The following is a 21,103-nucleotide window of genomic DNA, read 5'->3' as shown; positions in this document are numbered from 1 at the left end:
ACATTTCCTTGCTTTAAACTTGATGAGGTCGTGCATCAACACGTTAAGCCTCGAAACTGCCGCTTCTGTCCATCTGCATGTTGAGCTCTGCAGTATGACAGGCTCTTTGTCACTGTGAGTTTCCTGTAAGGTTTCACTGATAACATGAACTGCATTCTGTTGTTGAGGTTAAATTCATACTCATACTCTGTATTTTCTTTGTAACCTTTTAGAAAATGACTGATAGATCTTATTAAAGCATGGATAGAACAAAACTGTAAGAAAATGCATTTATAAACACTGTGGTTCATGGCATCAACTGTGTGGACATAATTCACAATAAATCACAATGGTCATTTGTTTATAAGTTATTCCCCCGCATCATTCTTTCCAGTGTTGGCTATGAGAAGCCTTCTATTGATGGTCAATAAAGTTATTTGACATAGCATGGGTCTTTTTTACATTGTTCGGTTGATACCACAGAGCTGGTTGCTCTCCCAGTCTAAAAGGGAGGGATCTAAAATTAAATACAAACAATTATCAAATTAGTTAAATTAATAAATTAGCCCGTAGATGGACAGTAGCCCAACAATAAACAAAGCATCTATTTTCTTTACATTATTGTTTTTGCTCATGATCCTAAAAAAACTAAATGGGACTCAAGGGAATAGCTTTAAAGTAATCACATAAAACAATTAGAAGATAAAAATTTAGGATTATATTTGATAGAATATGTATATTTATTAAAAATGATAACAACAATGACAATATTATCAATAATAATAATAATAATAATAATAATAATAATAATAATAATGTATATTAATAATAAATGTAAATGTAGAAATATTTTTTATTTTTAATGTTTCCTGCTGTAATTTCAGTTTGACCACATCATCATTTCTTTTACATACTTTAATAAACTGAGATATGTCACACATTGAGAGGAAAGCCTTTTACTGCCTTTGGTAATATTTCATTTTTATTAGCCCACAGCTTACAAATATGGATTCGAGTGCATAATAAACAGCATAACTAATTCTTATTACTTGATCTTAACTACTCAAATTAGAAAATCAACAAAATCAGACAGAAAATTGGTTCAACGTGGTGAACAAGGTTAATATATGAAATACATTTGAAATAAGTTGTGACAATGTATGTCAGAAAAAAGACAGTTTGCTGGTTGACGATATGCCTGATAACAACCTGACCACAAACCAAGCGCTCTGTTACTTGCTTTAGCGGTGTCTCAAGCCACAGGATGTACAACAACAAGAGAAAATGACAACTTCACTATTATCATGAATTAAGACATTTGAATTTAAACTAATTTAATTCTTTTTGTTTGTTGCTCCATCCTCTTCCTACTGGTGTGTTTGTGCTTCCTGCGCCCGGAACACAACATGTGTGAAATACACATCTTCATCCTGAGAGACAGTTTGACATTTATTATTTTTGTTATCTAGAATTATTATCATGTGTCTACTGTTGTGTTATTATAATGAAAGATTTTTGACAGATACAATACAAATACAACATACATTTAAAATTACTGTACATTAATTATAATTCTTAATTACCTGATTCCATGTTGTTTGTCTCCTGGTATCAGGTCTTTTCTGGAGCGTTTCAGGTTCCTTATCTACAAAATAAATACAATATTATTACAGATTACCACCTAAAGACAATACTTATGCAAATATTGTGATATAATGACAACTTCTCTAAATATTTAAGTAATTGTTTTAACATAACCTGAAGTAAGGATGGGAAAAAATATCTCAAAACCAACGGACATAACAGTAAGTACCTGCTCTCTGAAAGAAGTGATAGACCAATATAAAGGAGAGCGCGGACAAGAGGATGGTGAAGGCTGGAGAGAAGACCAACATCCAGGACACAACAGGCTGAGGGCTTGAGATGCACCGACAGGGATCAGGTGAGCTGGAATCTGTTACAAAAACACATGTGGATTATACATGTATTTGTTCTGTTTTTCTCTCCGCTCTGGCTTCTTCTCCTGCAGTCAGTGAAACATTAGAAAATGCAGCATTGAAACGGTGATGTTCATCTTCTTCCTCAATGAAAGTAACAGTTGAAATTGAAATCTGAAGAGTAATGATACCATTTGTGAGGCTGTGTGGTTCCTCAAATGCAAAGCTTTACCAAAAGTGAAGATGCAAAATGATAAAAGTAGAGAATATTGTACTTAAAAAAAGATTTACAAGATTTCAAACCCCAGGAGTCTCTGATTTGGAAGGAGTATATTGTATCTTCATGTATTCAATATCCGAGCTAGGCTGTATGACTCTGGATTTAATATCACACATTTCCTGACACAGTGGCACATACAGCTTTGTATGTTGGACTTAATATTGTGATCTTTCACAAACTTTAATATGATATGAAAAGGACATATTTCCACAATGTAGCGATTACTTAAACGACTAAATCTACTTCACAATATTGATCCAAATAAGATAATTCAGACCACTACACTTTCTGAGTATGATCCTTGTTTTGATGTTGCCATAGCTGTGATCATATTTGGGACCAATATGATCTTTTCCCTCCACTTTTGTATGTTCAGTTCCACAGTAATAGATCCCCTCAACCTTTAACCCTGTTAGAGCCTGTCCTCTCAGATTACAAATGTAAAATGATCCTAAACTCACTGTGAATAAAAATGCATAAAAGGTGCATGTTTAAGAATGACTTACAACAACTCTGTTACATGAAGTCCAAGATTCAACAAAAATTTATTATATGATGATACACTGTGTTTATGAACAACATCTTCACATACAGTAAATGGTGAGTGAACTACGTTGTGGTTCAGCTTTTTCACCATCGATATAAGTGCACAATATCTGGGCTTTTTACTGAATGAATTTAGTTAAAGGATTACAGATATTTAAGGTACAAAGATAAATCAGACCACAATACTTACTGAGTATGATCCTTGTTGTGATGTTGCCAAATCTGTAATCAGTTTTGGAACCAATGTGATCTCTTTCCTCCACTTTTTCATGTTGAGTTCCACAGTAGTAGATCCCCTCATCTGATTCAGTAACGTTCATGATCAGCAGGTCAAAGGAATTAGAGGAAGTGTTCTCCACAAACATAAAACGAGGAAAAATCTCCAGGTTCCTTGTATCTTTAGTTTTAAGGATAAACGGAGGCTGATTCTCATGAGAGCAGTTCCTGTACCACACTATGTAAACTCCAGTTGATTTTTTGCAGTCACAGTACAGAGTGATGTTGTCTCCTGGTCGGACTGACACCTCCAACACTGATCCAGTGACCTCATCATGGCCGTAAGAAACAACTCCTGGAACACAAACACAATTGTAAAAGCAGTTAGAAATGTGCTCAGTGCGACAGGGTCTCACATTACAGCAAGTGCAGGTTTCTGCTCAATGCAACAACAAAGAGAATGTGTATGAGTTATTACCAAACTTAGAAGAAGAATCACCTAAAAGAACGACCAGGAGAATGTGCAGCCCGTCCATGTGTGAGGATGGCGTGAGGATAAAAAGACAGTGAAACAGATCTTTCTCACAGATGCAGGCCCTGCTCAGACTTTTGAGGAAGTATAGCAGTGATTGGCCAGTCAAGTGGAACATTTTCTTCTGTGGTTGTTTTCGAGTGGTGTAATGCTATGTGACATTTTGCTCGTTGATGCATCTCCTGTGAACTCTTCAGCTATTCATTAAAATTCACAATTTTGCGTGTTGATCAACCAGCCATACTACAAAATACAAGCCAGTTCTTGTCATTTAAATTTTTGGTGGCTTGACGGCCTGCTTAAAGTCAGTGGGTTTAAATAGTAGCATTACAAACATTTTATGCTATATTAGTGTAGCCAAGTGGAAATAAGAGTTCACACTAAAGCCACTAGATGGCGCTGTGCCCCAGACTGTGAGATGTTCTGTAGGAGATCACGTGAGAGATAGTGAGAATCGCGGACCAGAAACAGGAAGTGATGAACCGCGTCCGCTTAGAGAGAGACTCACCTGTTCACCAGGAGGGATATTTGCTGTTTTTCGAGAGGGTAAATATGTTTAAAATGTTACTTTCTGTATGAAACGCTTGACAAATAATCACTTTTGAGATCGTATAGAAGTGTAACATGTAATGTTTACCGTAGATAGCGACGTAGTTATTCAGATGTTTACAGATTTCGAGTACATGTGCTCGGTCGCGGAGAAATGAATTAAGGGGTCAGCAAAGTTAATACACGCTCAAAGTATTGTAAATTCAGTTTACAGAGTTACATTTTGCCATTGTTCATGCTGGATAACTTTCACTAGTTATGCATTTTACTGAAAATGATGTTTATTTTCGTGTGTAGAGCTGCATGAGTTTGACGGCCTGTCGCCGCATGATGTGCATCTGAGTTAGCACAGAGATAGTGTTGTAAGTATATTAATGAGCTGTATGATTTAATTTCATATTAATGTACTAATGTTTCATATTCTGTGGAAATAACTGTATGTGGATTTTGTTTATTTCTTTTATTTTGTTTAACAGAAGAGCTACCGCTACAGTTGTTCTTGTACTCACATCAAGCTGTTCATGCATGTTGATGCATGTATTTACATGGAGTTGTTCATGAGTTGTTAATGCACTGGCATTAATGCACTTTCAGTCAGAGATATTGTTAACCAAGATAGGTGAAGTCATTTGAGTTTTGAAGAGTAAGATATTACGTGAAGTGAGATTCTTCACGCCTGAAGATGTCCATTTTTGTTTGTGAATGAAATCTTTGTTAAAACCTAAACCAAATTTAACTCTCCAAGATAATTTAATACTACTCTCATTTTTTAAAGAGTATTCAGAGAAATAAAGATCCCGTAAATTAGTTTGTGTCCTGTGTTATTTTAAATTTGACCGGGCTACACATTTTGGTACCAGGAGTGGGGTCTCTATTTCTTGGAGTATTCTGATAATTTGGAAATTGGCCAGAATAGAATAGAGATTTGTTTTGAATGAAATGTAGTGCCACCCAGATAACATTCATCAACAAAACTTTTGAGATTTTCAGCTTTGCTGTTTTCAGCTCAAGCCCCTCTGCAGCATTGAGGGAGAAGCCCGGGCCTGCAGAAACCACAACTGTTTCCATCCCATTGTCTGCTGTGGGTGATCTGCTTGATCACCCACAGCAGCCCTGTGGGTGCGCGCATGCACGTATAATGCGTTTGCCCCTACAACTAGAACGACCAAGGAAATAGTGTATTCAGGCCTCCAGGGGAGGGTGAACATTTACATTCCTTTGAGACAGAATCACTGTTTTTTAGAGTAGTAGTGATGGCAGATGTAATGGTGTGGGTGCCGGGCAGGCGAAAGATAGCCATAGGGCAGAAGTGTCTTCAGCTCGACAGGCAAACAAATGGATGCAAGAACAGGAGTTTGGCCACTTTGTTAGTGGCCAACAGCAATGCAGACGGATGACTGATGATCTGGCTGATGTTTGGTCGTGGTGCTGGGCAGGAGGCTCTGTGCCAGCAAACAGCTGAGAAAGCCAACTGCAGTTGGAGTCATGCTATTCTTCTGAGGACTCCAAAATGGGGGCATACCCTGAAAAATAGCTGGGCCAGACACAATGAAATTATGCCACTGGACATCAGGGTGGCTCCTCAACTGGACCACTGAAGCCTCAAAGGGTTCAAGAGATACCGGATGGAGGTATCCAGGCTGTAACTGGCCAACCCAGGGGCGGATGGATAGTGGAAAAAAGATACTGCAACAAATTATAGTCAGCCACAACAAACCAATTTTCCAAAGTTCTTCAAGAAAGTTCAAATCATTTTTATATGCTATGGCTGACAAAACAGTCACAAAAAATAAAAAGTCTGCTGTCTTATTTGATTTGGCAGGGACTAGTGTAATACTCCATCGTTGTCTATGTTGGAAAGTGTCTTAAGAACTCTTGGTCAATAAAGGCAGGGGTTCAATAACTAATTCATCAATAACCAATTGATGAATTCCCAAAGAGTATGCTCACTGTTGTGATATTGTCATTTATCTCAACATATTTTGTGAGTAAGCACTGTCTCACTTTCCCGCTCGGTCTGTTCCACAGTAGCATAGCACCTCATTAGACTCAGTGGTGTTCATAATCAGCGGGTCATAGGATTTAAACAACTGGTTTCTCATTAGATGAAAATGAGGGAAGGGATTTGGAATGTCTTCACTAATTCTTTTCCAACACACAGTCTGCAAAACAGAAATACATGTGGGCTAAACTGTGTCTCACTTTTCATTGCTTTCAGACGAAGTGCATTCAGTGACCACAGTCACCGAAATGGATGAAGTCTTTTCTCATTCACTAGTTCACACCTGCAAAACACTATGCTTTGACAGCACATTTTTCAAATGCTAACACACTTTGTTCAAAACAGTTAAAAACACACTCAAAACAGAATGATAGGGGAAAAAACACTGGGAATTTCTGCTGCAGCCACATTGAAATCTATTGAAAATTATATCAAAATATTGACAATAAAGATAAATAAAACGAAGATGCAATTCCAAACAGCTGATGGTAGTTTTCAGCTGAAAACTTGATTGAAGTGATCTGCGTTTGGCCTCATTAGAAAGCGTATACAAAAGGAGTGGCTTCTGATTCTTTTTCCTGTGCAAGTATGGATCAAAGAGCAGCGGGTGAAGTTGGTAGAGAGAGAAGAGCAGCCAGGAGAGGAAGGCTCTCCACACAACCAGCTCTCCTTGCTGGATGCAAGGAATGCTGGCTGTGGAGATATTTCTCCCGAAGCCTGCCAGGGATGGATCAGACATTCAAGAAGATTCTACCCTAGGTGCCTTGCCAGAGAAGATATAAGATGTCACGTCGAGGAAAACATGTGGCCGAATGCAGATGACAGGGTCTGAATATTACAGTATACATGTGTTGTTTTTTAGTTTTATCTCTTACTGTAATTTGTATTCTACCCCTGGAATTCTGAGATTCTGCATTATTCTGTTTACGTAATCTTAATTTTTTGTATGGTCCTGAAGTACTTATGCAAAAGCACAAATGTTCTTGAATAAATCTCTGCATTCATGATTCAGTGTTGTTGCAATATATTACAGCATATACAATAATTTAGAATCAAAAGTGCAAAAGATCCTATATAAAATACTGATTTACTTGACAAAAAACATTCTAACTTGAAATATGAGATGTATTTGATGTAATGTTCTTTGTTGTTAGTATTTTGCCGTGCCGTTTGTTAAGGGTGATTGTGTGTGTTTCCAAAGTGAGACAATGTGCTAGTGTTTTGTTGAATGAGCTTCTTTTTAGACAAGTATGAAGTGTTTTGTTGGTGAGACACACTTTTGGGCATGAGATTAACTGTTGAGCTGAGCTGCATGATGGAAATGCAGACTGTGCTAAGAGTTTTGAACATGTCGCTTCAGTTTCAACCAATGTGTCTTAGCAATCGAAAAAAACTGTAAGTGTTGCTGAGGAGCTGGCACTCCCGCACTTGGCCTTGCTCTTGCTCAGCAGTTGTCTCATCTAACGAATGTATAGGACTATTCCTTCTGGAACTGACTTGGTGTATGATTTTGCTGACGGTGGACAAGCATTTGTCTCAGCGTGGTGCTAAGTGTGAAAAAAAAACCCACAAACATGCTGTGTTTGTTAAAGTTTCTCATATGCATTGAGTCACTATGTTGTCGTGCCTTCTGATCTTGTAGCCGTTTTACAAAGGCTGCCTTTAAGTAGCTACGAGCTCTTAGGGCTTCTTCAAGGCATTCGATTTCTCGAGGTACATTCTCTAGAGACCGTGTCTTGATAACCGCAGCTTGTATTCTCTCAGGTGACGAGAGCCACAAAGTTGATAATGATGGTCGTGCATTGGTTTCCTTTAAGCCACAGTCCTCAGTCCTTATTGATGTGCTTTGCCTTTTCCAAGTAAGCAATTCTATTGTCTCTGAAGTCTTCATATTTGAGCTTGACTCTACAGAGCTGATATGTTTATAAAGCCTTGCGCTTGTCTCACTTATGTTTTTAATCCAAGTGTCTTCCAGACTGAACTAATAGCTACATGTTGTTTGATTGAAGCAGCTCAGGGCTCTTTGATACAACACAGCAGTGTTTCATTCGATAGAAACTACTGTTTAAAGAGTAAAGATATACCAGGCAGAAAAGCAGTGTTTCACTGTCACCAAGAACACATTTATAATGGACTGTAAATAAGTTTACTAGAGCATAGCTGAAGTTAAATGACAGTTTCAGACTCAGGGCTGACTATAAAAGCGCAATCATACTCCACTGAAAGTCGACTTTTATGAAGTATACATCAGCACAAATTAAACGCAATATATGGATTAACGCACACATAAAATATACTTGAAAATACATTTTGTAATGTATACTTTTAAAAAGTACAATGAAGTGCCTCTTAGATTAAGTGCATGTTGGATTACACTTGCGAGACATATACTGTTAAAGCACATTAAATAAGATAATTTTAAGGTTTTAGAGACCCTTTAATCCTTTAAATCTGCTGTGTGAGAGATTTTGGCAGGGTTCATTTGCATAGTTAGAATGTGTTTAAGGATGTTCCTCAGTTTTAAATGTACTCTTACTGTGCAGATGTAAAACAATAACTCCTACTGTCAGCCAATCATATGAGCACTCTCAACCTTAACACTAGCATCTTGCCTTTGTGTGTGTGTGTGTGTGTGTGTGTGTGTTGTTCAAGCATGCCTGATGTAATCTGCTGCTTCAGTTGGCCTGCATGAGGGGCTTTACTCTGTGGGTTTCCTGTGCGCCTGGTCACATGGGTGACACAGTGCGGTTGAGGTTAACTTCACTTTCATTCTGTATTGTGTCGTTACTTATCTGAGAAAGAAGTTTAAAGTGTAGCAATCTTGACTTTTGTGTTATTTGTGGAACAAATTCATTCATTACTCAGGTTCATCCATTAAATTACTATTACACTGGTCTCATTGTCACTTCAAAATCAGCTTCAACGTAATCAATACGTAGCTTGACACCCACCCACCCATGCTTAGGACAGGTGAAGCAGTTTGAATTTTGCACACTACTCGACTTTTTTGTCTCACAAAAAACTTTTACATTTTGGTTAGTTTTGCAAAATTATCCTCAAACTGACAAAAAATAAGGATCTTTTGTTCTTTATATAGATATAGATGGACAGCTTTATGGTACAACAGCTTTACAGGAAGCTGCTGAGAAGTAGCAGGGCCCTGTTTCTAGTAAAGAAATTATGTGGTATCAGATTGGTACACAAGGGTATGTAATTGCTGATACTGTTTTAAGGTTTTAAGGCAGTATTGTAGGTACTTGCGCTACAGGAAATGGTACAGGAAAAAACACCAACTATAACGATGATATGCGGGGTCGAGGTAAAGAAGTTGAACAAGTTAGTCTTCAGTCTTTTGCGGAAGATGGCGAGTGACTCTGCTGTCCTAACATTGGTCGCAAATTCGTTCCACCACTGAGGCGCCAAAGCAGAGAGGAGTCGTGACTTTGCTGAGTGACCTTTGTTTGCTCTCAACGATGGCGGTACCAGCCAGCCAGCTGATGTAGTAGAGAAAAGTGCTCGCACTGGGGTGTGTGGTCCGACCAGTGTTTGGAGGTAAATGGTGCAGTTCCGTTGACAGCCCTGAAGGCCAGTACCATCGTCTTGAATCGGACTGGGGCCAAAAGAGGAAGCCAATGGAGGTCACGTAGGAGGAGGGTCACATGGGAGAATTTGGATAGATTAAAAACAACAGGCACTTCAGAGTTCTTGATACGCTGCAACATTTAGTTGCAGAGGCTGGAGACCAGCTAAGAGCGAGTTGCAGTAGACCAGGCTGGAGATGACCAACACTTGGACCAGGAGTTGCGTCGCATCCTTTGTGAGGAAAGACCGGATCCTGTGGATGTTGTAGAGGGTAAATCTGCAGGATCGGGCCACAGTAGTGATGTTGTGGGTGCAGGACAGTTTCTTGGAGACGATCACACCCAGGTTCCCTGCAGTAGATGAAGGTGATAATGTAACGTCCTCGATGGTGACTGACAGGTCCATGCAAGGGTAGTCTTTCCGCGGGATGAAGAGGAGTTCAGTTTTATGAAAGTTGAGTTTGAGATGATGCACAGTTGTCCAAGCGGAGATGTCTGCCAGCCATTCCGAGATGCGCGTTGCAACCTGGGTGTCACTTTTTTTTTTATTCACAAAAGTGTGAATATGACAATGAAAAATGTTATTGTTTAACACCCAGGGTTGCCCGCAAATTATAGGTCATGTCTGGTCTGTGTTGTCCAAAACGTTGGGAACATCATGCTTCTGTTGTAATCGACCTTTGGGTTGCTTACACATGTGACGGTCTGTTGTGGCAAAAATCTGAAAATTTTTGTTAGTGCTTAAAGATGATATGTGGCCCTTCTCTACTACAAACAGCATTGCCAAAACAATAGTCAAAGACTTTCAAAATAATTTGGATTCCACTAGGAATTTAGATTCAATGTGTGGAATTTTTTTGGCAATAACAGAATCCAGCAGCCATGGTAAATTAAAAGATTAATATAAAGCACTGTGTCATCAGTGTGGATAGCTTTGAGTCTAATATCTTATTGGGCCTTCTTGTGTTACTACTACATACCCACTAGAGGTCAGCGGAGCAACCTCATCCACATCTCCACCTTCTCCGTTTCTCACAGAGAAACTCATGTTGTGTTTTCCAATACACTCATCCTCACTACAAGTGTGTATGAATATGTGCAAAAAATCTAGAGGAATACTTTAATTAGTCAAAAAAAAAAAATGTTTGTCATCCAAAATACCACAACAAGTTATTTTTATATACTGTAAGAAGGATGCAGGAAGTATAATTCAAGCATAACCCCACTGATCATTGTCTCTCTGCAGGAAACCACATTCTGCATCTGTCTGCAAACAAATCACACTCACATAAAGTGAAACAGGAGCTCATTTTATTGATCTCACAGGGTTGGGATGTGGTCAGTGATTTGACGTAGACTATGAAATAAGCTGTACACCTAAATATAGCTGAGTTGGCTGCAGAGCTGCTGAACACTGAACAGGGTTTTGCTCAACTGAAGCTACAGACTTTTTAAAAATGTCCAACCAAATTAAGAACAATGTTTAGAATAAACTTTGATATTTTTGTTAAATCAAACCCAGTTCCACAAACACCTTCAGCCGCCTGCAGCTTCAGTCTATTTGCATGTTAAGCTCTGCAAGTGCATGAGGGGCTGTTTGTCACTGTGGGTTTCCTGTAAGCCTTACTGATCATACCTGGAATTGTGTCGGACTACTGGCCACAGATTGTGATCTGGCGGTTAACTTGAGATAAAAACAGGAAATTGCCTGCAAACAGCTTTTGTGTCTTGTTACAGAGACACAATCATTACTACCATTATGAGATGTTACAGATTGATTTTAATCAAGAATCTGAACCTGACACGTTTTGCAATCAGCAACATCAGTTTTTGTATAGAGAGGTTAATGTGTACATCTGATTAATTTATGCGCTGTTATTTAAGCGGGACTGAAATAAAACACACAACTTGGCTGTGAAGAATGAAAGAATACAGTAAGGAATTCAGTTGTTGTGAATATTTTTTCATAAATGGAAGAATGGATACACTTTGGTTCATGAATGTAACGGTGGAAAAAAATCCTGAGCAATCCGGAACAATCAGAGCTGGAAAAAAAATTAAACAGGTACACATGATTGAAAAAATGTTATGTTTGTTTTTTCAAATTTGTCTCCATAAAATTGTTATCAATACCAGCACAGTTGAAATTTAATATTGCATACATTAATCACAATTATGATTATTATTATGTTTACATGGAAACATATTTCAACTCACTAGATATAGAATACTGAGCCCATTCAGACAAAGCTTTACATGCCTTGTTGACAGAGTAAATATTAATATTTCTTGATATAGATAGATAGAATTACTTTAATGATCCCAGACTGGGAAATTATTTAATCATAATATATCACTACTGTACTTTTTTTAGTTGGTAACAAATCACTTCCTGATAGCACTTAAGCTAAGAATAAAAGTCTTTGTCATCCTTTAACTCACAGACTTGTGCGCTAATTCCTCATAACTTTCTAAATAATACCAATGTAAAACAAATATACATAATATAATTGATTACACAATTTATTATGTTAAATTGTTTAGTTAAACAAGCTCCAGGTATAAGTACTAAAGTCATGAGTGTTCATCTTCTTTGTTTTCTGGCAGCATAACACACAAGATCTAAACTTTTTAGTTTAAATCAATGATTATGTACTGATGGAATAGTAGGATTTGTTATAATTCACTCCAAATCTATTTTGATCTGACACATGATTGTTTTTTCGACATAAGGATGCTAAGAAAGAGATCACCTTACTAACACTGGCATCTGTGTACTGTATACAAGCACACTCACACTCAGTACATGTACACACAGTACGTATTCTATCTTGTGGCCACAGATACGACCAAGAGTCAGAAATACATACATCCAAATGTAGCTGAGGTCGCTGCAGAGGTGCTAAATTCTGATTGAAGATTATGAAACCTTCTGACACTTTCTCAAGTGACTCTGAACAATGAAACTGTGCACTGACCTACAGCCTCAGTCTGTTTGAATGTCAAGCTCTGTGATGGTGGGGCTGTTCGTCAATGTGGGTTTCCTGCTAGCTGCTAACAAGGTGCCACATGATGTGGCCGAGGTGGGCTTTATTGTTCACACTATATTGTCATGTAACCTCTTGGAAACAGAAGTTGGGCTTTAAAAAAATGGGCTTAGTACAAACATTAAACTGTAGCCATCTTGGCTTCTGTATAATATGATTACTTTGATTATTATTCTCTGCTGCAGCTCCAACATAACAAATACTAAGCTGTATCAAACTCCACTCATGAAGGGGATGGGGCTGATGGCTAACTCAAGATAAGAACAGGAAATTGCCTGAAAACATTGATCTAACAGTCATCATGTCTTGCTACCAACAAGCAGCCATCACAATGGTTATAAAATGTTACGGATCGATTTCATCAAAAAAGTTGAAGCTGAAGCTGAATTGTAATCAACAACAATAAACTGGTTGTCTATTTGGAGGATTTTTCTTCTTCTTCTTTTTTTTTTTACAGAACATCCATTTTAATCTTTGATTCAAGTGGTTTAAGGAAATAAGTTGCATGTGATGCATATATTCTGGGAAAGCTGAATGAATTCATATATACTGTGGCTAGAACACAGATAGAACAATCTGACCAATTAAAGGGGCTTTATATAACAATTTGTCATACTTTACATTAATCACTTTTGTATTTGCCATGTGTGAGTGGATTGTAATATGATGTGAAAAATGAAACTCCATCTCTCTTTGTTGCCTAATGAAGTGTGACGATGACTTGTTTAAGTTGAGTAATGCTGCTGGACTGTGGATTTCTTTGTGAAGGAGGTGACTTTATGCATATTTTCGAGTGCCTTGTCTCTGTGCCAACGTTAGTTTAGAAATGGAATTGCTAACTAGACTACACTAACGACCAGCTTCAAGAACAATACAGAAGTTCTGCAGAGCACCTTTAAAAAGTAGCAAATGCAACTCCAACATTGTAAGTACTGTGTGTTGGAGAAGTAATGAATAACATCCTGATACAACTCTGGCTTACAACAATTATATTGATCCTCTGAGAACAGCTGACACTAAAGGGTGAAGTTAAACCTTTAAAAGAAACACCAGTGCTTTTTACCTTGAAACAAACAAACAACAACAACAAACCCTGTCTTTTACGCATATACATGTTCCTTCTAGTCCAATTCATCTGCTTTAAATAAGGGACCATTAGTTTTATAAGTCTTTATCAATCATCATTGTAATCTTTTTTTGTTTTGTGTTAGGCCCTCTACATCCTGGAAGTGTTGATGGCAGAATAGGTGCTGAAGTCAGAACTCTGACTTCTCTTCTTCTTCTTTGGTCTCTGTGATGGCTGACGGATTTCCAGTGCAGCGTAACACACATCTTCAACCTAAGATTTGATATTTGTTGATGATTCTGATCACTTCGTTTTTTAATGCCATGGTGCATTATGTGTTACTATTACACCTACCTCATTTGGTTCTGTTTGACGTCTACTTTCAGGATTTTGCTGATCAACATGAGGGCCTTTAGCTGCAGAAATAAATACAGCCTCATGGTTAATGAATTATGTGGATTAATTATTCAGAAAATGTCCGATATTAATACTTCAAGTTTAACAAGTAAGTTACCTTTCTTTCTACAGAGATGATAAGCCACAACAGCGGAGATGAGAGAGGAGAGAACAGCAGAAACTGGACACAGAGAAAACAGCAGTGTCCAGCACTCACCACAGTCTTGTGTACTCGGGCGGGAAGGCTGACAGTGATCAGTCTCACTCGAGTCTGGAAGAAACACAAAGTTGTGTCGATGAGCTTCAGTTATTTCTGATCTAACTAACATGTCAGAATGAAAATATGTTTCTTTTTCATTTTGTTCAACATTGTTTTATGCATATGTGGACATAAGAGTGAAGGTTGTTCCATGACCCCAGACATGAACAAACCCAAATAATAACAAGAATAAACACACTCTTGAATTCAAATCTAGTCCAAAGAAGTTCTTGGAAAACTCAAGTTTTCATTAAGCAGGAAAGAAAAAAGAATCCTGCATTGCCATTATTATATCTCCAGCCAAGACCGATGCACAGTGTACTGTTGACCCTGCCTTGTTGATAGACTATTCTCAACTTTGGTCCCACCAGTATCTTGTCTCAAGTGATACCTATTCTTATTTTAATAAGTTCTCTTGCTTATTAGATTTTTAGCTCACTCCAGCAATAAGTGTGATATGCAACCTTTAACCCTGTTTAAGCCTGTCCTCTCAGATTATAAATGTAAAATGATCCCAAACTCACTGTGAATAAAAAGGCATAAAAGGTACATGTTTAAGAGTGACTTACAACAACTCTATTACATGAAGTCCCAGATTCAACAAAAATGTATTATATGATGATACACTGTGTTTATGAACAACATCTTCACATACAGTAAATGGTGAGTGAACTACTTTGTGGTTCAGCTTTTTCACCATCGATATAAGTGCACAATATCTGGGCTTTTTACTGAATGAATTTAGTTAAAGGATTACAGATATTTAAGGTACAAAGATAAATCAGACCACAATACTTACTGAGTATGATCCTTGTTGTGATGTTGCCAAATCTGTAATCAGTTTTGGAACCAATGTGATCTCTTTCCTCCACTTTTTCATGTTGAGTTCCACAGTAGTAGATCCCCTCATCTGATTCAGTAACGTTCATGATCAGCAGGTCAAAGGAATTAGAGAAAGTGTTCTCCACAAACTTAAAACGAGGAAAAATCTCCAGAATCCTTGTATCTTTAGTTTTAAGGATAAGCGGAGGCTGATTCTCATGAGAGCAGTTCCTGTACCACACTATGTAAACTCCAGTTGATTTTTTGCAGTCACAGTACAGAGTGATGTTGTCTCCTGGTTGGACTGACACCTCCAACACTGATCCAGTGACCTGATCATGACTGTAAGAAACAACTCCTGTAACACAAACACAATCGTAAAAGCAGTTAGAAATGTGCTCAGTGTTACAGGGTCTCACATTATAGCAGGTGCAACACAACAACACAGAGAATGTAGGAATGAATAACTCTCAAAATAGAAGAAGGATTGTGATTAAAAAACTGTATCAAAGGATTTACCTAAGAGAACGACCAGAAACACATGCAGCCCATCCATATGTGATGATGAATGAGAGATAAAGTGAAGCAAACCTTGCTCACTGATTTCAACACTTGCGCAATAGTATAGGCTGTGATTGGCCCGTCAAGCGGAACATTTCTTCTGTGGCTGTTTTCTATTGGTGTAAAGCTATGTGACATTCTGCTCGTTGATGTTTCCTTGTCTCGGTTATGCTGTCCACTCTTTAACATTGCTGCTGTTAGACTTTTATAGTAATTGTATTGTAACTATGCTGCCTGTTGCCATTTTTAAGATGTATCAGTCCAGTCTTCAGTACTAGCTTTTGGTGAGACAAAAGAGAGTGTCTATTGTTACCAGTGATAATCACTTTGGTTGTAGCTTTGAATTCCTACAAGCAGTCATATTAGAATAAGTATATCGTTGGTACTTACCAAAACATCCTGTGGATACCTCATGTGTAGATTGTTTGATCTGCCAAAGCGAACTTCAACCCTAATCTGTTCCCGAGAGACTTTATTTCCAAGAAAAATTACATAATTGCTTGTTTCAGAAAATGTCTGGAGACAATAAAAGTTGGTTTTCTGGAGATCTGATTCAACCCACTGTGACAGAAGTGACTTTATTCGGAGGAGAGGGTAGAGCTGGGGTGGATATCCTTATTGGATCTAACCAGGGACCCCGGGCACCTGATGGTGCACGCAGTGAATCGACATCATGGCCACACTGGAACCATAAACTAATATAATGATGACTTATTTGAAATTGGCAAGACACATGCAGAGATTTCCACTACACTGCAAGAGACAGCACTGAAGTTGGCGTCACAGCTTCTTATTGGAATTTTCCAGTCCTATACTGCCTATAGGTGGTGTTGTTCAGTCATTTTCAAGCCAGTTCAGTAACTGAAAAATGTAATAAATATGGGGGAGATGAACTGACAATGAATTATACAATGACACGTTCTTAAATTGGTTTACAATCCCATGTTTTGATCATTTGAACGCATTTTTTTCTTATTGTCCTTGCTTACAGTAAACTGATTTTCAGTCTTATTTCTATTCCTACCTTTTCGCTGTGGATCTACCTGCTCAGTATTACAAAGTCTGAAGAAACCAATACTGCAATATGACAGGGGATCCCCCTCAGAGAGGACTTTTAACCTAAGGTCTCGACAATGGCTCAGAAATGCCAGTAGTCTAACTGTGCTGCGTATTAATAAATCCATGGTGCTGTCCGAGGTGCTGAAGTAGCACCTGTCTTGACTTGGATATTATATCCTTTAAACTCTTAAATGCTCACCTATATTCTAAACTGTTGCCTTTACAAGATTTCCATTTTTATTTTTTGTTTTTTTGGCCTTTATGGCTTTATTGATAGCGCACCTGAAGAGGGAGACAGGAAATAGGGTGAGAGAGAGGGGGAGTGACACGCAGCAAATGGTCCCCGGGCCAGGAGTTGAACCCGGGTCTGCTGCAGCGTGGATGAACCCTTTGCACATGGGACGCCTGCTCTACCAACTGAGCTAAACGACACCCGGACAAGATTTCCATTTTTGAGGTTTTTCCTTTACATCATTATCAAAATAAACTGAATATAATGATCACATTAAAGCAGGGGTTCCCAACCACTGGGCCATGGACCCGTACCGGGTCTTGGGTTGTTCAATATCAAGCCTTGAAAACCAAGCAGGAACAAAGGGGCCTTATGTAATTGCCATTTATGTGCTACATTGTGTTTGTTATCTATTTTTCATAGAAATGGTCACCTGTTTATTACATATCACAAGGCAAACACTTTCTATTTTAAGATTTAATTTATGAAAGGATTAATATGACAATGAAAACATTTTATCATTAACCACCCAGAGTTGCCCACAAATTGTATCTCATGTCTGGTCTGTGTTGTCAAAAAGGTTGGGAATATCATGCTTCTGTTGTAACTAACCGAAGGGTTGCTAACACATGTGACGGTCTGTTTTGGCAAAGATGAGATTGATTTGTTTGTGCTTGAAGATGATATGTGGCCCTTCTCTACTACAAACAGCATTGCCAAAACAATACTATAGTCAAAGACTTTCAAAATAATTTGGACTGGGAGTTTGTTCCACCAGGAATTAAGATCTTTTTTTAGCCAAGAGCCACTTTCTGTGTGGTATTTTTTGGCAATAACACAATCCAGCGGTGACGGTAAATCAAAAGATCAATATATAAAGCACTGTGTCATCGGTGTGGACTGCTTTCAGTCTAATGTCTTCTTGGGCCTTTTGTGTTATTACTACATACCCACTAGAGGTCAGCAGAGCTTCACCTTGAGATTGTGTTTCTAACGATTTCGAGATTACACCATCCACATCTCCACCTTCTCCATTTTTCACAGAGAAATTCATGTTGTGTTTTCCAATACACTCATCGTCACTACAAGTGTGTATGAATATGTGTAAAAAATCTAGAGGAATACTTTTATTAGTCAGACTAAAAAAAATGCTTAAGTTATTTTTTATATACTGTAAGTAGGATGCAGAAAGTATAATTTAAGCATAACCCCACTGACCATTGTCTCTCTGCAGGAAACCACACTCTGCATCTGTCTGCAAATAAATCACACTCACATTAAGTGAAACAGGAGCTCATTTGATTGATCTCACTTTGAAATAAGCTGTACAGTGGCTAAATGCAACTGGGGTGGCTGCAGAGCTGCTGAACATTGAACAGGGTTTTGCTCAACTGAAGCTACAGTCTTTTTAAAAATGTCCAACCAAATTAAGAACAATGTTTAAAATATGTTTGTTAAATCAAACCCAGTTCCACAAACACCTTCAGCCGCCTGCAGCTTCAGTCTATTTGCATGTTAAGCTCTGCAAGTGCATGAGGGGCTGTTTGTCACTGTGGGTTTCCTGTAAGCCTTACTGATCATACCTGGAATTGTGTCGGACTACTGGCCACAGATTGTGATCTGGCATCTAACTTGAGATAAAAACAGGAAATTGCATGCAAACAGCTTTTGTGTCTTGTTACAGAGACACAATCATTACTACCATTATGAGATGTTACAGATTGATTTTAATCAAGAATCTGAACCTGACACGTTTTGCAATCAGCAACATCAAACAGTTTTTGTATAGAGAGGTTAATGTGTACATCTGATCAATTTATACACAATTTTTTTGAGTGGGGACTAAAAACACACATCTTGGCTGTGAAGAATGAAAGAATGAATAAAGGAATTCAGTCATTGTGAATATTTTTTCAAAAATGGAAGAATGGATACACTGTGGTTCATGCATCTAATGGTGGGAAAAATCCAAAACAGTTTCAATAGAAGTTAAACAAGTAGATATTATTGAAAAATATTTGCAACTCTCTTTAGCAAGAAAGTAAAAGACATCAGCTCCTCATTTACTCCTATGGCCATCCAGAAAGCACCTCCCCCAACCCTCACCTCTGATGGCCTTACCTGCTTCGGCCCTCTCTCCTCTGAAGATTTTTACACACTAGTTATGTCTAACTGTGCCACCACCTGTTCCCTTGACCCATTCCTCACCACCCTGATCAACTCCTCCTTCACTTCGGGCCTTATTCCAGTTCCTTTCACGACAGCTACAGTAAAGCCACTCCTAAAGAAACCCACCCTAGACTCAGCTGACATCCAAAACTACAGACCTGTGTCTCTTCTTTCATTCCTCTCCAAAACCCTTGAATGCGTCGTCTACAACCAACTTTCCACCTATCTTTCACAAAAAGACCTCCTTGACCCTAATCAGTCAGGTTTCAGGACTGCTCACTCCACTGAGATGGCCCTCCTCATAGTGACTATGCCCCTCCGTGCTGTCCGTGCCTCGTCCCACTCGTCAGTCCTCATTCTCCTCCATCTATCTTCTGCGTTTGACACAGTCAACCACCAAATGCTCCTCTCCACTCTGGCTGAACTTGGCATCACTTACTCTACTCAAACCTGATTCACATCATACCTGACAAATCGCACCATTCAGGTAATTTCGGGTGCCTCTCTTCCAAACCCTGCTTGCTGGAAACTGGTGTTCCTCAAAGCTTATTACTAAGATCCCTTTGATTCACGATACACTAAATCACTTGGCTCTGAAATCGCATCACATGGGTTCTCTTACCACTGTTATGCAGCTGAGACCTAACTGTTCCTCTCTTTTCCCCCATCCTCCGACACCCGTGTTACAATGCTCATTTCGGAATGTCTTGCAGACATCTCTGCTTGGATAACTGCGCATCACCTCAAACTTAACCTAAAACTTAACTCCATCGAGGACGTAACAGTATCACCTTCATCGATTGTGAGGAGCCTGGTCGTAATCCTTGACAGTAGACTGTCCTGCACCCACAACATCACTGCTGTCGTCCAATCCTGCAGATAAGCCCTTAACAACATCCGCAGGATACCGTCTTTTCTTAGAAAACTCAACTCCTGGTCCAAGCGCTGGTCATCTCCTTCCTCGACTAGTGCAACTTGTTCTTGGCTGGACTCCCAGCCTCTGCGACTAAGCCGTTGCAGCGTATCTAGACCGCCGCAGACTGCCTCATTTTCAATCTAGCCAAATTCCCGCCCTCCTCCATGACCTCTACTGGCTTCCTGTTGCGGACTGCATCCAATTCAAAACAATGATGCTGGTTTTCAAGGCTGTCAAAGGAACTGCACCCTTTTACCTCCAAACACTGATCAGGCCTATTTGCTCTATTACATCAACTGACCAGCTGGTACAGCCATCGCTGAGAGCAAAAAAAGGTCGCTCAGCAAAGTAAATTCTGATTGAAGATCATGACACCATCTGACACTTTCAGTGAAACTGCGCACTGACCTAGAGCTTCAGTCTGTTTGAATGTCAAGCTCTGTGATGGTGGGGCTGTTTGTCAATGTGGGTTTCCTGTGAGCTGCTAACAAGGTGCCACATGATGTGGCTGAGGTGGGCTTTATTGTTAACACTCTATTGTCATGTAACTTTTTAGAAACTGAAGTTGGGTTTTAAATATATGAGCTAAGGATGAACATTAAGCTGTAGCCATCGTGGCTTCTGTATAGTATAATTACTTTGAGTTTCATTCTCTGCTGCAGCTCCAACATAACAAATACTAAGCTGTATCAAACTCCACTCATGAAGGGGATGGGGCTGATGGCTAACTCAAGATAAGAACAGGAAATTGCCTGAAAACATTGATCTAACAGTCATCATGTCTTGTTACCGACAAGCAGCCATCACAATGGTTATGAAACGTTATGGATGGATTTCAATCAAAAAAGGTGAAGCTGAAGCTGAATTTTAATCAGCAACAATAAACTGGTTGTCTATTTGGTGGTTTTTTATTCATTCTTTTTTTTTTTACAGCACATCCATCATAATCTTTGA

The 21,103-nt window shown here is 38.8% G+C and overlaps 2 protein-coding genes across 2 annotated transcripts; both read right to left on the bottom strand.

Annotated features, from left to right (window-relative positions):
• Positions 1–974: 974 nt before the first annotated feature.
• LOC115590653 (uncharacterized) lies at positions 975–3,494 on the bottom strand. Its single transcript, XM_030432106.1, has 5 exons — positions 3,437–3,494; positions 2,933–3,313; positions 1,793–1,933; positions 1,563–1,624; positions 975–1,409 (listed from the first exon to the last, which is right to left on the bottom strand). The coding sequence occupies exons 1-5, from the start codon at positions 3,492–3,494 to the stop codon at positions 1,347–1,349; spliced, it is 705 nt and encodes a 234-aa protein (XP_030287966.1). The 3' UTR covers positions 975–1,346.
• Positions 3,495–13,012: 9,518 nt separating this feature from the next.
• LOC115579543 (uncharacterized) lies at positions 13,013–20,123 on the bottom strand. The gene is made up of 5 exons (XM_030413096.1): positions 20,025–20,123; positions 15,190–15,570; positions 14,250–14,402; positions 14,090–14,151; positions 13,013–14,008 (listed from the first exon to the last, which is right to left on the bottom strand). Exons 1-5 carry the CDS (start codon positions 20,086–20,088, stop codon positions 13,886–13,888), a joined length of 783 nt encoding a protein of 260 aa, XP_030268956.1. The 5' UTR covers positions 20,089–20,123; the 3' UTR covers positions 13,013–13,885.
• Positions 20,124–21,103: the final 980 nt, after the last annotated feature.

Source organism: Sparus aurata, chromosome 1 (genome assembly GCF_900880675.1).
Source record: "Sparus aurata chromosome 1, fSpaAur1.1, whole genome shotgun sequence".
In the NCBI taxonomy this organism is placed as follows: Eukaryota; Metazoa; Chordata; class Actinopteri; order Spariformes; family Sparidae; genus Sparus; species Sparus aurata.
Note: the sequence above shows the minus strand (reverse complement) of the source record. Positions and strands in the feature narration are given on the sequence as shown.

Excerpts from the sequence above, each read along its gene's own strand:
- LOC115590653 (XM_030432106.1), bottom strand. The coding sequence starts at position 3,494 with ATGGACGGGCTGCACATTCTCCTGGTCGTTCTTTTAGGTGATTCTTCT. Across the intron at positions 3,314-3,436 it reads TGATTCTTCTTCTAAGTTTG|GAGTTGTTTCTTACGGCCAT; the intron begins GTAATAACTCAT and ends TTTGTGTTCCAG. Across the intron at positions 1,934-2,932 it reads CACAACAAGGATCATACTCA|ATTCCAGCTCACCTGATCCC; the intron begins GTAAGTATTGTG and ends TTTTTGTAACAG.
- LOC115579543 (XM_030413096.1), bottom strand. The coding sequence starts at position 20,088 with ATGTTGTGGGTGCAGGACAGTCTACTGTCAAGGATTACGACCAGGCTC. Across the intron at positions 14,152-14,249 it reads TCATCTCTGTAGAAAGAAAG|CTAAAGGCCCTCATGTTGAT; the intron begins GTAACTTACTTG and ends TTATTTCTGCAG. Across the intron at positions 14,009-14,089 it reads GTCAAACAGAACCAAATGAG|GTTGAAGATGTGTGTTACGC; the intron begins GTAGGTGTAATA and ends ATCAAATCTTAG.